This window comes from Myxocyprinus asiaticus, chromosome 18 (genome assembly GCF_019703515.2).
Source record: "Myxocyprinus asiaticus isolate MX2 ecotype Aquarium Trade chromosome 18, UBuf_Myxa_2, whole genome shotgun sequence".
Lineage (NCBI taxonomy): Eukaryota > Metazoa > Chordata > Actinopteri > Cypriniformes > Catostomidae > Myxocyprinus > Myxocyprinus asiaticus.
This window is the reverse complement of record NC_059361.1, coordinates 8,069,927-8,086,493: the sequence shown is the minus strand read 5'-3', so window position 1 is coordinate 8,086,493 and position 16,567 is coordinate 8,069,927. Positions and strand designations below refer to the sequence as shown.

At 38.6% G+C, this 16,567-nt stretch overlaps 1 protein-coding gene across 1 annotated transcript in view; it reads left to right on the top strand.

The window, feature by feature from the left end:
- The first annotated feature begins 4,701 nt into the window (after positions 1-4,701).
- The window catches only part of capn5a (calpain 5a), a 38,472-nt gene continuing 26,606 nt past the window's right edge, over positions 4,702-16,567 (top strand). Inside the window, exons 1-2 of the mRNA XM_051724317.1 lie at positions 4,702-4,868; positions 14,437-14,602. Coding sequence (XP_051580277.1) covers positions 14,438-14,602 — 165 coding nt within the window. The 5' untranslated portion in view covers positions 4,702-4,868; position 14,437. The remainder of the gene's footprint in view (positions 4,869-14,436; positions 14,603-16,567) is intronic.

The following is a 16,567-nucleotide window of genomic DNA, read 5'->3' as shown; positions in this document are numbered from 1 at the left end:
CAGTGGGGCCAAAAGTCTAAGACCACTAGTGAAAATGCTTCTGTTTAGCACTATTTAATACAATGTTTTTTAATGACAAATTACAGTATTCTCATGATTTGAGAGTAAAAAGAAATGAAAAGGGCATCCTGTGTGCTTCAATGGAAGTAAGGAAATCTGACTGTCTGTACCCAACATGGTCAATGTCACAAATGTTTCAGACATTTGGACCACAGTATATACCGTAAGACAATTTAATGACAGCAAATGAGATGTAACACTTATTTTATTTTTTTATTTTTTTTACACATTATTTGCTCAAAATTTACACAAAAAATATTTGAAAGCAGAAAAAGTGCACTATCAAATGACAGTTCTGTAGTGTAGGTAGATTATCAAATTGATGCTAAAATGTATGGCCAATCAAGCACTGTTATAGACTGATTCACACAATCTCAAACTGGGCAAATATTGTCAGATTAAAAGAATGTTCCAGGTTGAATAACAGGTAAACTCAATCAACAGCATTGGTGGCATAATGTTGATTACCACAATAATTCCAAATAATTCTGTCTTGTTTATTTATTAAATCACAGTTAAAATGGAATTGAAAGGGGCCGGTCCATAAACGTTAAAACACACAAATTACTTTCAAAAGTATAACCACAAGTTGTGAACATTATACGTGTTTTAGGGTTAGTTCACCCAAAAATAAAAATTATCTCGGAATTTACTCGCCCTCATGCCATTTAAGATGTGTATGACTTTATTTCTTTTGCACAACACAAACGAAAATTTTTAGAAGAATGTTTCAGATCTGTAGGTCCATAAAATGCAAGTGAATGGGATCCAAAACTTTAAACTCCAGAAAACAAATAAAGGCAGCATAAAAGTAATCCAAATATCTCCAGTGGTTTATTCCAAGTCTTCTTAAGTGATCTAATTGATTTTGGGTTAGAACAGACCAAAAGGTAACTCCTTTTTCACTCTACATACTGTCATTGCAGTATCTACGCACGATCATGGTTTCAAGCTTGATTACACTTCCTAGAGCTTGACACATGTGCAGAGTGCTAGGAAGTGTAATCGAGCTTGAAATCATGATCGACAATGAGACAGCAGAAGTCAAGATTTATTGAGAAATGGGAGTCATATTTTGGTCTGTTCTCACCCAAAACAGATTGGATCGCTTCAGAATATTATGTAATAATAATGATGTAACACTGCAAACCCTGTAAGCAATTTTATTACACTAAAATCATATTAACACATAATGTTAACGTCTTGTGGCTATCCTCGTGCGATCCCGCATCCACATGCATGGACGTTGTATTTTGTTTTCGCTATATGCAACGCATAATTTAAATGAATAAAAACGGACTGTTCTCAAAACTCTAGACTGTCATTTAAAGGGAACTTCTGCCAGCGCCAACAAAAGTGCCTCTGTAAGAAATCTCTATGTTTTTTCATTGAAACCTGTTTGGTTGTAAAGAGCAGAGTCTCTACTTTCGTTTGATATGCTGCTTTATAAAATCTGTTAATTTTTCGCACGTCAGCACTCTGATAAACATGTTAGTTATTAGGATAACTTTCAACTCCAACACATCTGTGGGTAATTTAGCTTCATTTTAATATAAATGTTATGTTTCATTTTGATATCACTGTACATTACAGTTCTATTCATTAACATTAATGCATTCCTATATATTTACTGTGCATTGAGAATAAATGGGTTTATTGAAAAGCTGAAAAATGTTGCTTTCAGAGGCTTTATATGGAGTTAGGATGAAAATAAGGTGCATTTCAAACTGTTCTGAGACCAGTGAAGACAGACAGCACACTGGAGGTTAAGTCATTCACTAAATAGGGAGCAGGGGAACATCCTATAGCTTTCTATTCTTTCTTTTTCTTTTCTTTTTTTTTGTACAATTTTTATTGATTCCATATAACAAACAAAAAATAAAAAAGCATAACAGAATATTTGGAATCAAATTATATAAATTTACAACCCCACCCCCCACCCGACACAAACTGGCACCTCAGAGGTCAAATGCCAATTGACAATGACACAAAAAAAAAAAAAAAAACAGACAATAAAGCAGTAGAAAATATTTAGAAACATAAAAAGTATACATTCAAAAACAATAAGGTTGCAACACACACATTTAAAACAAGTCTCCCTCCACTGCCCCTCCCCGAGAGTCTTCTAAAAAGGCTAAATAGCTGTACCATTTCTTAATGAACAAATCTATGTTGCCTAGCCTTCTATGTGACAACTCTTCAAATGCTGCTACCCTGCCCATCTTCGTGTACTACTCACAAAATGAGGGCGCTCCAGCCGACTTCCATACCCTAAGGATGACCTGTCTGCCTATCATAACACCGGCCAGGACCCAATTCTTCATGCATTTATCTCCTACTTCAGTGACTGCCCCATCACCTAAAAAACAGAGTCTGGGGCTAAATGAAATTTGAGTACCCAATACGTCACACATAAATGTTTGAACCCTCAACCAAAATTCCTGGATCTTAACACACCACCAAAAAACATGGGTTGTGTCCCCGTCTTCTGATTGGCATCACCAGCAGGTGGGTGTGTCTTTAAGACCCACCCTATACAATCTAGACGGGGTCAAAATCTTAAATTGCATAAGATAGATGCAGACTTGTTTTTTAGAATCCTAGCCCACACTCCCTCCTTCAATACCAAGTATAAATCTTTCTCCCATAATCTCTTGAAAGAAGTTGAAGCTCCGTCCCCCAGACTCTTAATTAACAGGGAGTAATACACTGATGCCTCATGACCTTTTCCATTGCAAATACTTTTTAACAAAATGGTCTCAACATGCTTTTTGTGTTTCATTTTTGCTATCGCGGCTTAAAATAAATACCACTTGCTTTGATATTTTGGTATCGAATGGTATGACATTCATACCTTGTTAAGTGTCCAAACATTTTTGGGGCCATTCAAAGCTTAAGATATGATCTGTCAAAAAGCAAACATACAACTAAACTATAAAACAAGATGTTTACTTTCTTACTAATATCATCAAAAATGAAATACAGTCTTAATTATCCAGATATATATTGATATTCAAATCAACCAGACAAATTCTCACAGAATTGGACGTGAAGTTTGTGTTGTTTTCTCAAAAACAGGAGTAAAGTACAAACTTCACATGACAGCTCTTGTATTTAATCTTGTGCTCTATGTTTAAATTTTACATTTTTCTCATCAGTAATAGACAGGATGTCATGTGGATGCAATTGCCAATGGATTGTCTCTTGCATTTGAGTAGATGTCATAACAGTTTAAAAACATGTTTATGGTTGTGCAGTTTGTGAGTTTTAATTAGTAACAGTCTTTGCCACTGTGCTGAATGTATGCAGAGAATCAAACAGCAATTGATGATTTATCAGACAAGTAGGCTAGATTCTCATTTAAGCGAACTGTGTCCATTCAATGTGATAAATTGCAGAAAATAAATAAGAAATCAACTATATACAGTACATACATTAAAAAAAAAAAACTTTTCTGAGACAGAAATGGGGGAACGTGCTTCACACTGGTTAATTTGCCGCTTTTAACGTGTGCCCGCATTAATTTAATTTAATTAAAGCTCTTGTAAGCTATTTCCTCTGTTTTGCTGACCTCAACGACACGCCCTTTCCCCAAAACCCCGCCCTCCAAAGATATGTCAGCCAATCGGATATCAGCAAACTCCTACGCGAAATGATTGATAGTAAGAGAGCGTTTACACAGAGTCCTTCTATCACTTGGTTAGCAAAGCAATGGAAAACGCAGAGGCCGTTTTTTTAATGGATGTCTATGGAGGAGATGCTTCAGTGTGCTGAATAAACTGCTTTTGTGAGGAAACAGCTCATCACTTAATGAATTGAACACCTGTCCGCTAATGTTCAACATGTTTTACACTTAAAAAATAATCCTTTTGGAATGTACTATGTGTGGAGTTTACTACGAAGAGAAGTTGCGGACCATTTTGCGACATGTAGGTGTCAGTTAACGGCTCTCCCCATTCAATTGTATAGTATCCGCAAACGGTGACTTACTGTCGTAAAACGCTAGTTGACCGTTGCGCTCTCTTCTATCATAGAGCCGCGTTTGTATAAGGCAAAATACAAGAATCTCTTGTCCAAGCACCTGCCAGCTATGGACTTGTTTTCCACCAGGGGGCTCGCGGCGTCTCAAAAGCGAATTCTCCACTAAGCCGCATTCAAATTTGACATAATTTTATGTCTCACTGCCACTGGTACTAATTGTACATAAATAAATATAATATTTGTAATATATTACATATATAGATTCGTACCTGTACATGTAACCTGACATACAAATAGAAATCCTACCAACAAACACGCACAAAAAAAAGAAGACTCATACTGTAATCACAAATGGCTGTGATTGGTTTATCCTGGCCTGCGCTGAAAAAAGTAACAGGTACCATGTGACTACGCCATGCTCTCTCAGCAGCAGTCTAAATAACTTAATATCCGTTGATTAAAAATACACAGTGAGGCGTTAAAATAAGATACATTGTCACATAAGATTTCTGCTATTTGCCATTTTACCCGCTTTACTGTTTCTTTGCTACAAGGTGGCATCATTGAGCTTAAAGTCCCTGATAACTTCGGATGAGTTGCAGAAACACACACGATGTATGTGTACATGATGGACCCTCCCTAAACACCACAGAGGATATAAAAAGAGAAAGACCCTGTGGTATTTACTTCAGTGTCTCTCTAGAGGAACGAACAGAAACATTCATCTGTGCATATGGAGCTTTGAATTAATAAGTGGCATCTGTTTTTCATCTGTGCGTTCAATTGAATAGACAGAAGCAGCAGGGGAGAAGAAGAGAGTTTTGCAGGTAAATCCACCGAATTGTAGGTTATTTGCAACGTTAAAAAATCATGTTTACTCATTGTTTTGAGCAAATCTAGCTTTTGGAGTTTATGAGGTTGTACAGTCAGCTAATAGATACACAGTTAAATTCAACAAAAACACCTCAATCATGGATCGCTTTTGTGGTGTGTAGAACATTTCAAAAACATGTTTTGCGCGATTGGCACTCTGTAAAATAACTTTCAAGATACATTGATACTTTGTAACAATATTTTGTTTCATCTATACAGAACACAGTTACATTCCAAACATTCCAAACATTCTAACCTGAATTTTTAAATCGTATCCTTCTTACAAAAAGGTATATTTATCTGTACATAAACGAAATAAACTGGTTTTATGGTTTCATTACTGTTTTACAACATGTGTGTAACAGTGGCAAAGTGTACAAAAGTAAAATGTCTCTATGTCACTCACCGCATTCGACAACAAAATATCGAACCAAGTGGTATTATTGTCAAGAAAGCTAAACATTTAACAGAAATATTATTTATTTATTTATTTTTTTTTTTTAGGTTTGAAATGTTAACACAATAGATGGTTCAAAATGCTAAAATTATTTGGACACTTTGTAGTTTCTGACATAAAGTATGAATTAAGTGTCCAAATGCGTTTTAGGGCCATAAACAGTTTTTCAAACAGCCAAAAAGACACACCCTGTTTTAAAACACGATGCCATCTCTGACTCATTCCCCTCATAATCCATAATGGCGATCCATGTTTTGTTAAATATGTATTGTATTATGTTTGCCCCTGAAAAACAGGATCTTTTGTGGTGTTTGTGGTTCTCTGATATCTGTCTGAATGGCTGTATGGTCTTTTACAGAATACTCTGAGCTCAGTATTGATTTTCTTCTGTATAACAGTCTTCTAACAGTGTGTGTAATTCTGTAATTGCTGTGTGGTGATGTGAGTGGTTTTCTGTCCTCCATTTGTCTACTATGGACAATCCTTGGTGGTTCATCAAAAAGTGACAAACACCTGAGGAAAATGCAGAACAGTAAGTAAACTGAAGCTTTGGTCATTAGTATTTTTCAGATGTTTGTCACAATTTCTGAATTCTATTCTTATTTTGACTGTTCGGATTTGACATGTGAGGCTCAAGTGGTGTTTTTAGACTTGCATGAATGTAAACAGCATCACGTGGGGAGGGGGCAGCGTGAAGCATTTACATGTTTCCATTGGTCATGGTATAATAATGTTCCTCCATTGTATAAACTGATAATACCGCCCCAAAATTGCACCATTGTTTGGCCAATGTCAACTGTATCTGTCTGACTCCCGTAAGGAGAAGGACGTATGCTGACTTCATGTGCTATCATAATTTTCCTACTTCCCACTTCTGAAATGGTAATTACAAGTACGTCGTGTTCACAGGCTTTGTTGTTGGAAAGAACAAGACTTGTATCTGCAGAACAAAAATGGGCTTTTCCCAATCAGTGGGCATTTTCAAACCATTGAGATTCGCTACTTTAATTGGTTAGTTTAGAAACACCCATCCCGGTTTGGAAACGCCCACTGATTTCTACACCGAGATTCCCTACTTTCACTGGATTGTTTAGAAACACCCATCCCGGTTTGGAATCGGCCACTGATTTCTACACCGAGATTCGCTACTTTCACTGGATTGTTTAGAAACACCCATCCTGGTTTGGAAATGCCCACTGATTTCTACACTGAGATTCCCTACTTTCATTGGTTGGTTTAGAAACATCCATCCTGGTTTGGAAACCCCCACTGATTTCTTCACAGAGATTCCCTACTTTCATTGGATAGTTTAGAAACGCCCATCCTGGTTTGGAAACGCCCATAGATTTGAAAACACCCATTACTGTTCTGCAGAGACCTATACTTGGAAAAAACAGGAAACGTGGACGATGCCAGGTTCATTCATGTTTCTTGAGGAACCTTTATTTTGACTCCATAATACATATCACTCAGTTAGCATGCTGACGATAATGGAATTTTGGTCAAATACAAGCAATTTTCACGGTGTAAAAATGTACAACGTGCATAGAAACGGCAATCGCTAATAATTAGCTGTATTTAGACAAATGAACAAAACCTGTCATTCGCTACAGAAACTGTATTCTCCTCCACCATGTTGAAAGTTTAGGACTTCTCCCATCTCGGCAACATTGGTATCATCTAGAATTCCGAGTTTCCCACTTGAATGTCCGAATTTGCTGGGTCATTCATGTGTTCGGAACTCGTAATTACGATATTTCCAAGTCCATTTGAATGGCACAATAGCTGCAGGTAGTGCTCCAAAAAGGGGCGGAAGCTCCAAAACGGTTGTTCAAGACAACGATCAAAGAACATATCTTAAATCAGCAGTAAAATCTGACAACACTAGTATCATAAATTGTGCTGCTTTACCTCAGATACACACACACAAAAAAAAAAAAAAAACGCAATTTTCCTGGCTTGTATAGCTAATGCGCATGCACGTTCTCAATTTGATTGACAGGCGACGTCTGTATCTAAAAGGTGATTTGGCTCTGTAAGGCGGGACTACCTTTCTACATCCTTTGACCGTTGGAGAAGGGTATAGCTGCAGGCATTGCTCCAAAAAGCCATTAAAGATATAGGAAGCCCCTGACCTAATCCTTTCCCTAACCTTAAATGTGAGTGGAAGTGATACCCCCTTTTGGAGTAACCCCACCCTCCTTCGTAGATTCCGCCCCCATTTGGAGGTCTCCGGCCTGCAGCTATTGCTGCTTGGACTGTTGGGTGTTCCAATTTCTCCCATTCATTGTGTCGAAACTAACATTCTGAACCGTTTATTTGTGTTGTTGGCAGTAGTATGGCAAGTGCATGCAGCACAATATGGAACGGGACACCCCTTTAATGTTGACGCGACATGCCGCAATGGGCGCTTCCAGTGTGGACAGCATCATTGATTATAATGGGTTCTATTGCTTTTGAAGCGACACACCACTCGCGTCTGGTGTAGACAGGGTGTTAGCTTCTTTTTCTATTATTTTTCATCACATTTCTCCTCAATGTAACCACCCAGTGATACAAGGGTATGATTGCATTCAATATAACTTTTACATTGCTGTTAGAGCTGGACGATATGGCCAAAAATATCACAATATTCTTTCATATCTATATTTATCACGATATACATTAACATTTGCACATTGCACATTTTTTTTTTTTTAATTTCCAAGTTGGCAGAAGAAAAGAAGGGAAAAAAAACCCTAAACAGTCAAAATAGTCTATACAAAACTGCATTGGGGGCTCAGAGATAGCCAAATCAGTGGTGTCTGAGGGATCTTCTATTAAAATATTTTATAGAGTTTATCAATCAAGTGCAGTTGGATATGAATGTTAAAAGATCATCTGTTCATTTTGATGCATAACGACAGCATATAATTTTTAAGTTTGAATATTTTTATGATTTTGTTACATTCAGATTGCAAGTATGGGGCATAGAAGCCCTTGTGACTTATAAATGATACTGTATGGGGGTTCATGGGTATCCCCTGAGAGAAAATTTACAAAATGTAAAAGTCTGAATGGACCGTTTTTATATTTTCATTAAAGTGAGAAAAACCAGGCTACATACTATTTTTATTGTCTTTCCTTGTCATCCATGCCAGAGATTGTGAAATCTGATTAATTTCACAAAATTAGAACAGAAATATATTTGTTTATTATTAAAGGCTCTTAACATGCTGATTAAAGGTGCAGTAAGTAAGATTTTGATGTTATTAATGACACCTGTGGCCGTTAAGTGAACTGCAGCCTGTTGGTCGTGATCGCGCACACACTGTATAGGGATGCGAGTGAGCATGACTCCATAGGGATGCGAGACTGAACGTGATTCAGTCATGGCATCATGATGACAGATGAGGTAGCATAATTAAAATTACACCGTTATGATTGTTTTTCTACAAACTTTGAGACTGTATATTATATTTGACTCTCCAGTGCTGGAACAGGGCTAAAACGTGTGGATACAGGTCTGGCTATGCGAGACTGTAGTTTGAAGTAATCACTTTTCTTTGCATGATACATTGACTGCATTTATACAATAGCCTATGTCGGCGTTAGCTAGCTAGCCAGCTTAATCAATAGCTGTTAGCTAAATTTGGTGCATGATGACAGTAGCTGTTTATAAAATAGACTGTACATTATAAATATGTTGACACAATTCAGTATTGATGTGATTCCATCACAACTGTCATTTTGATATATCGATGCGCTATTGTTTTATAATAATAGATTGTATATATTTTCTGTATAACCAAGTTACGTTACACTAATGAATGGAGCTTTTTGCATTATCTTGAACATTGTGTAGCATTCATTTCATGTGTTATTGTAGTTTACCTTGCTGAATAATTACAAATTAACATTATGTCAGTTACTGTGAATCAGCATACCTGACTTTTAGAATAAAGAGAAGATCATTGAAATGATTTGAAAGTTACGAAGCAAGGTAGCTTGCAATTCGTCAGCGTTAGCAGGCAAGATCAAGTTAGCTAAAATTACACAGATCAATCCTTATGGCACTATACTTCACATACTTTGCAGTTATGTAAGCTTACCTGTCCAATAAGAAGAACACCAATTCAGGGTCGGTTTGATCCCCAAAACTGAACGAAGGTCCCTCCAGGAATCAAATGTCCTGCCGATGTTCACTCTAGTTTTCGCTCGACCACGATCACGTTCTCGCTTAGCCAGACGGGATTCAGTAAATGGTTTTTTTTTTTGGCTTACTCTGAGTTTGTGTAGGAGTCGGTGTTGTGCTGGGAGCCGGACGTTTGCTGGATTCTCTAAGATAACGTTACCTAGTGTTACAGTCTGTTGTCGCTGTTGAATAGCGGAAGAGAAGCTACTGTGTGAGGCAAGGCTCTCGGGAGCGCGCATAAATGTCACATCCTTTGGATTTTCCCGGCAAAAGCGACCCGCTCCCTTCGCATGAAAATCAGTCTACAGGCTTTAATAGGCAACATAGGAAGTCCGTGAAGGGCTCATTTTTTAAGTTGTGTTACAAGCCGTTCACACATTTGCAAAAAAAAAAGGCGAATGTTACATGAAAAATTCTACATATTGCACCTTCAGTAAAGCTAAATTTAGGAAGAAAAAAACGTTGTGGTCTAAAGGCGCTCTGGAATCACGTTAGCTTATGCGGTGCCTCATGTCTAGTCGCATGCGGGGAAAAGAGGCAACGCATGCAGGACGGGACATAAATGAAGCACGTTTGGAGCTAGAGAAAAATATTCAAGAATACAGCTCAGAAAGATCAGATCTGGTGTACACAGAACTGTTGTTTTGTCGCACTGCTAACTAGAGAAGATGACAGGTCATCATAATGTCTTGTGGTGACTAGGGTTGCCACTTTTGAAGTTGTAAAATAAGGGACACTTAAATGGGGGGGGGGCAGTTGGGGATGATCACAGCCCCTAACCACATCCTCCACAGTTTTAGCAATAAGTGCATTAAGAGTTAATATGTGTTATTAATAAAAATGGCATATCCTTTATTATATGCTAAAATGAGAACTTTCCTGACCCATTTATTTTTATTTTTTCGATTTATTTGTCTTTTATTTATGTAAACATTTTGGTTGGTTTATACGTTTTGTTTTTTATTTTTAAAAAAACATTTTTTTTTCCTTCACCTGTACATGTCTTTATGACTCAGTGATTTTATTCATACATCTTATTGAACATTTGTATAGAAAAACATCCACAGTTTTAGCACCATTTGTGGACTTTTCAGACGGTCCCTTACCACACCCTCCACAGTATTGGCACGTTTTAGGACAATGTGTGGACTTTTCAGATGGTCCCTTACCCACCGTAGGCAAATTTTCCAACTTATATCAATGTTAAATTAGTGATTTGGAACGATTTCACCGTGACGCCATCTGAACAGCTTAAATATGGGACAAATCGCGTCCTGTATTGATTCGATAAGGGACGCATAATTTTTTCTTTAAATACGGGACAGTCCCGTATTTTACGGGACAGGTGGCTACCCTAGCGGTGACTGGCGTAGCCTAATCGTTAGCAAGGCAGCTAACTTTAGCAACTTCATACAGTCTGAGAAAGTCAAACTGCTTGCGTTTTGAGTGACACACACCTGATCGTCTAGATGTAGAACACAGGCTAAATATCGAAAATTACTCCTAAAGCTTATCATCGATTTCATGGATTTTTTCGATCGTTTATCGGCCAGCACTAGTTGCTGTGTATTTAATAATTTTACAAAATTTTCCATTTTTAATCTTTGTGGTTAGTTTAGGTACAGGGGTTAGGGGTAGGGATAGGTATGGTGTTGCTTCAGGACTTCAAATAAACAACAAACAGTGTATAAATAGCGATGTTCGCGCGGCACTTAATATGCGGACCTCCGCTTTTAATTCCGGGAATGCAGAGGAGCATAAACAAGCCAGTTATGCCCTCCGATCAGAACAGCAAAACGCCAGTACAGGAACAAGATTGAAGGACAGTTTAACACCACCAACTCTAGAAGCATGTGGCAGGGAATTAACATCATCACGGACTTTAAAGGGAATAAAAACTCCACCATGAACACCACTGCCTCTCTCCCGGATGAGCTAAATACTTTTAATGCTCGTTTTGAGGGAAATAACACCGCCCTCGCGGAGAGAGCTCTCGCGGCTGAAGCTACAGAGGTTAGTTCACTCTCCGTCTCTGTAGCGGATGTAACCCGATCCTTCCGATGGGTGAATATCCGCAAAGCCGCGGGCCCAGACGGCATTCTGGGCCGTGTCATCGGAGCGTGCGCGAACCAGCTGGCTGGTGTTTTTACAGACATTTTCAACCTTTCCCTCTCTTTGTCTGTAGTCCCCACATGCTTTAAAACATCCACCATTGTGCCTGTTCCAAAGCAATCAAAAATCACTTGCTTAAATGACTGGCGTCCTGTTGCTCTGACCCCCATCATCAGCAAATGCTTTTAGAGACTAATCAGAGATTACATCTGCTCTGTGCTGCCTCTCTCTCTAGACCTATTGCAGTTTGCTTACCGCAACAACCGCTCCACTGATGATGCCATTGCATCTACAATACACACTGCTTTCTCCCACCTGGAAAAAAAGAACACTTATGTGAGAATGCTGTTTGTAGACTACAGCTCAGCATTCAACACCACAGTGCCCTCCAAGCTTGATGAGAAACTCCGGGCTCTGGGCTTAAACAGCTCGCTGTGCAGCTGGATCCTGGACTTCCTGTCAAGCCAGGTGGTTAGAATAGACAGCAACATCTCATCATCACTGACCCTCAACACTGGAGCCCCACAGGGCTGTGTTCTCAGCCCACTCTTGTATTCCTTGTACACACATGACTGTGTGGCAACACATAGCTCCAATGCCATCATTAAGTTTGCTGATGACACGACGGTGGTAGGTCTGATCACTGACAATGATGAAACAGCCTACAGAGAGGAGGTGCACACTCTGACACACTGGTGTCAGGAGCACAACCTCTCCCTCAATGTCAGTAAGACAAAGGAGCTTATGGTGGACTTCAGAAGAAAAGACAGAGAACACAGTCCCATCACCATCAATGGAGCACCAGTGGAGAGAGTCAGCAGCTTCAAGTTCCTGGGTGTCCACATCACTGAGGAACTCACATGGTCCATCCACACTGAAGTCGTTGTGAAGAAGGCTCATCAGCGCCTCTTCTTCCTGAGACGGCTGAGGAAGTTTGGAATGAACCGCCACATCCTCACACGGTTCTACACCTGCACTGTGGAGAGCATCCTGACTGGCTGCATCTCCGCCTGGTACGGCAATAGCACCGCCCACAACCGCAAAGCACTGCAAAGGGTGGTGCGAACTGCCAGACACATCATCGGAGGTGAGCTTCCCTCCCTCCAGGACATATATACCAGGCGGTGTGTGGAAAAAGCTCGGAGGATCGTCAGAGACTCCAGCCACCCGAGCCATGGGCTGTTCTCACTGCTACCATCAGGTAGGCGGTATCGCAGCATCAGGATCCGCACCAGCCGACTACATGATAACTTCTTCCCCCAAGCAATCAGACTTTTGAGCTCTTGATCTCCCACGATCAAAATACATCAGCACTGCACTTTATTACTCTTACTCTTATATCTCACACCGGACTGTCATAAATTATATTATTATTATTATTATTATATTCTCTCTTAACAACTTACTATCAACCGACATCCTGAATGTCAATACAGTACAATACAACCTACTGTACATTTTATATATACTATATATACATTTTTATTGAATAATGTGTATCTATATTGTGTGTATTGTGTACTGTACAGTGTATGTTATTATTTGTATATTGTGTTGTGTGTAATTATGTGTATATTAGACTTTAAATTGTGTTGTGTAAATCTGATGTTTATTGTAAATTGGTATATGTCTCATCACTGTCACGACTGCTATGTTGATCGGAACTGCACCCAAGAATTTCACACACCATTGCACTTGTGTATATGGCTGTGTGACAATAAAAGTGTTTTGATTTGATTTTGATTTGTGTATGAATTTGACTTCTAACTGTTGCAAGACTTCAGAATCTCGCATGTTATTTGAAGGGGTATGCCTTATAGTGCGTGTGCCTTGTAGTAGTTTTTCATGATGCAGACAGACCCTTCTCGCCATTGTTGCTGTGTCAGGCTGGACGGGCCATTAAAACAAATGTTTTAATAGCGCAATGTTTTGATAGCGCAATATAGCCACAGTGTTACACTTTTAGGTGAAATCAACTTACAAATGGCTTACTTATAGTTAACTGCATATTATACTTGGATAAGATGAAAAAATGTAATTTTGAAAAAGTTTATCGCATCAGGTTAAAAGTCAACATGAAATATTGTTCTGAACTCATTTTACTTCCATAATATGGCGCATTTCCGATTAAAGCAAGATATTCAATGAGAAAAAAATGTAGGACTGGACATTATTTTGTCTTTCTGGAATTGACTGGATTGTGAAAAGTGGCCGTTCCATAGCCATTTGCTTTTATAGCCGCAACCTTTATTACATTGATGTTTTCTTGGCATGAAATTTGTGTTAACTGTTGTCAAGATTTTAGACAACAGCAGCCTAAAAACAATGCCTAAATAGCTATTGGGTCATTGGTTAACAAATTAACCAATTGCCTGCATGGCCTAGGAGGTGATGTTAGTCGGAAAGGAAGTTCAGAAGTGGAGCAAATTATTACATTTTGATAACAGACTGTGAAGTCTGTCTTTTCTTGGATAAACGTGCATGAATAGTGGATAATAAAGATGCAATATATTAATAAAGTAAATAGTCCATGTTAATTTCATGTTGACTTTTGAGAGATTTGCAATGTGTGAATATCCCAAACATAACTTAATTTTTCTTCTGAATTGCAAGCATTTTTTCCCCCGCAAAACACACACAGAAACGGATGATGCAAACAGAAGTGACGTTACAGTAAACAGTTCGGTTCTCCAGCAATAGAGTAAACCAATCCCTCCATAACGGTCAATAACCCTCAGAACATTCTGCATTGTTTATTCTCTGCTGTGTGTCTCTGCAGTATGTTCTCCTCCGTGAAGCCCTATGAAGGGCAACAGTTTTCAGCCCTGAGGAAGCAGTGCCAGCAGAACAGAAGTCTGTTTGAAGACCCCCTCTTCCCCACTGTGGACCAGTCGCTCTTCTACAAGGGGAACCGCATCGGAAAAGTCACATGGAAGAGACCAAAGGTAAGGAACTTTCAAGGCCAGCCGTTAAAAGGAACAATTGCAGATGATTAGACGTAAACTCCAATGTGTCGCAAATGGTGCAAGTCGTTGCATAATTTTTATTTATAGTTGCTTTTGTGTTATATTCTTAATCCAGCCTGGATTTGGCAGAATAATGCTGGGGTGTTGTGGGTGGTCGCCAGGGTGTTGCCATGTGGTTGCTAAGGGTTTAAGAGTTGTTTTAGCCCTTTAGTATGTGGTTGCTACCCAAAAATGAAAGTTCTGTCATAATTTGCACACCTTCATGTTGCTCTAAACCTGTGTGACGTTCTTTATTCCGTGGAATACAAAAGGAAATGTTGGGTGGAACATTCACCCACGTCTCAGTCACCATTCACTGTTATTGTATGAGTGATGCTTTAACAGAGGAAAGTCAAATGGGTTTTGAACAACATGAGGTTGAGTATATTATGACAAGTTACATTTTTGGGTGAATTTAGGTTCAGGGTTTGTTCAGATCACTAACCCCAAGTGTAAGCATTAGTTATAGTTGGTAGAAAATACCACTAATAAAGAATTTATCTAAAGACTTTATAATCAGTGTTCTATATAACCATTAATACAGATTAATAAGTGAAAGGTGGCTTTATGGCTCCTTAGATTGAACCCAGGATTCCATAAATAACAACCTGGATATTGTCCTTGTTCATATCTGATCTGTGTTTATTAAAGGGGTGTGAATACTTGGACCATAGATCAAGAGTGTGTGTAATTGTAAACCACATGTAACTTGTTGTGAATTTAAACTGATGCCAGATAAAGGTGTTTATATTCAAAACAATAACCTCTACATATAGTCACCTGCTCGTAATGGCTTTCGCTTACAAATGCTTTACAGTTTTATATTTAGCATGGCTAAGATTATAATAGTTATTGTTAAGAAATTTGCATTAGGAAAGGTTTGTTTAAAGACATGGTTTCCTGTAGCTGTCATAACTGGAGCCTTTGTGTGTGATTCATAAATCTATTTCCTTGCTATCTGAATAAATCTGAATCAGTTATTCCAGAATATCCGTAAACAAACAATGTCTTCCACACAGGGGTAGCATAGTTGATAACTAGCCAAAGTTTTTATTGCAATATATATAAATGTATATACATTGGTGGCCAGAAGTTTGGAATAATGATTTTACTCTTATGGAAAGAAATTGGTACTTTTATTCACCAAAGTGGCATTCAACAGATCACAAAACATATAGTCAGGACATTAATAACGTGAAAACTATTACAATTTGAAAAACATGTTCAGAACTTCTTAAACTACTTCAAAGAGTTCTCCTCAAAAAATCCTCCATGTGCAGCAATGACAGCTTTGCAGATCCTTGGCATTCTAGCTGTCAGTTTGTCCAAATACTCAGGTGACATTTCACCCCACGCTTCCTGTAGCACTTGCCATAGATGTGGCTGTCTTGTCGGGCACTTCTCCCGCACCTTACAGTCTAGCTGATCCCACAAAAGCTCAATGGTGTTAAGATCCATAACACTCTTTTCCAATTATCTGTTGTCCAATGTCTGTGTTTCTTTGCCCACTCTAAACTTTTCTTTTTGTTTTCTGTTTCAAAAGCAGCTTTTTCTTTGCAATTCTTCCCATAAGGCCTGCACCCCTGAGTCTTCTCTTTACTGTTGTACATGAAACTGGTGTTGAGCGGGTAGAATTCAATGAAGCTGTCAGCTGAGGACATGTGAAGTGTCTGTTTCTCAAACTAGAGACTCTGATGTATTTATCCTCTTGTTTAGTTGTACATCTGGCCTTCCACATCTCTTTCTGTCCTTGTGAGAGCCAGTTGTCCTTTGTCTTTGAAGACTGTAGTGTACACCTTTGGATGAAATCTTCAGTTTTTTTGGCAATTTCAAGCATTGTATAGCCTTCATTCCTCAAAACAATGATTGACTGATGAGTTTCTAGAGAAAACTGTTTCTTTTTTG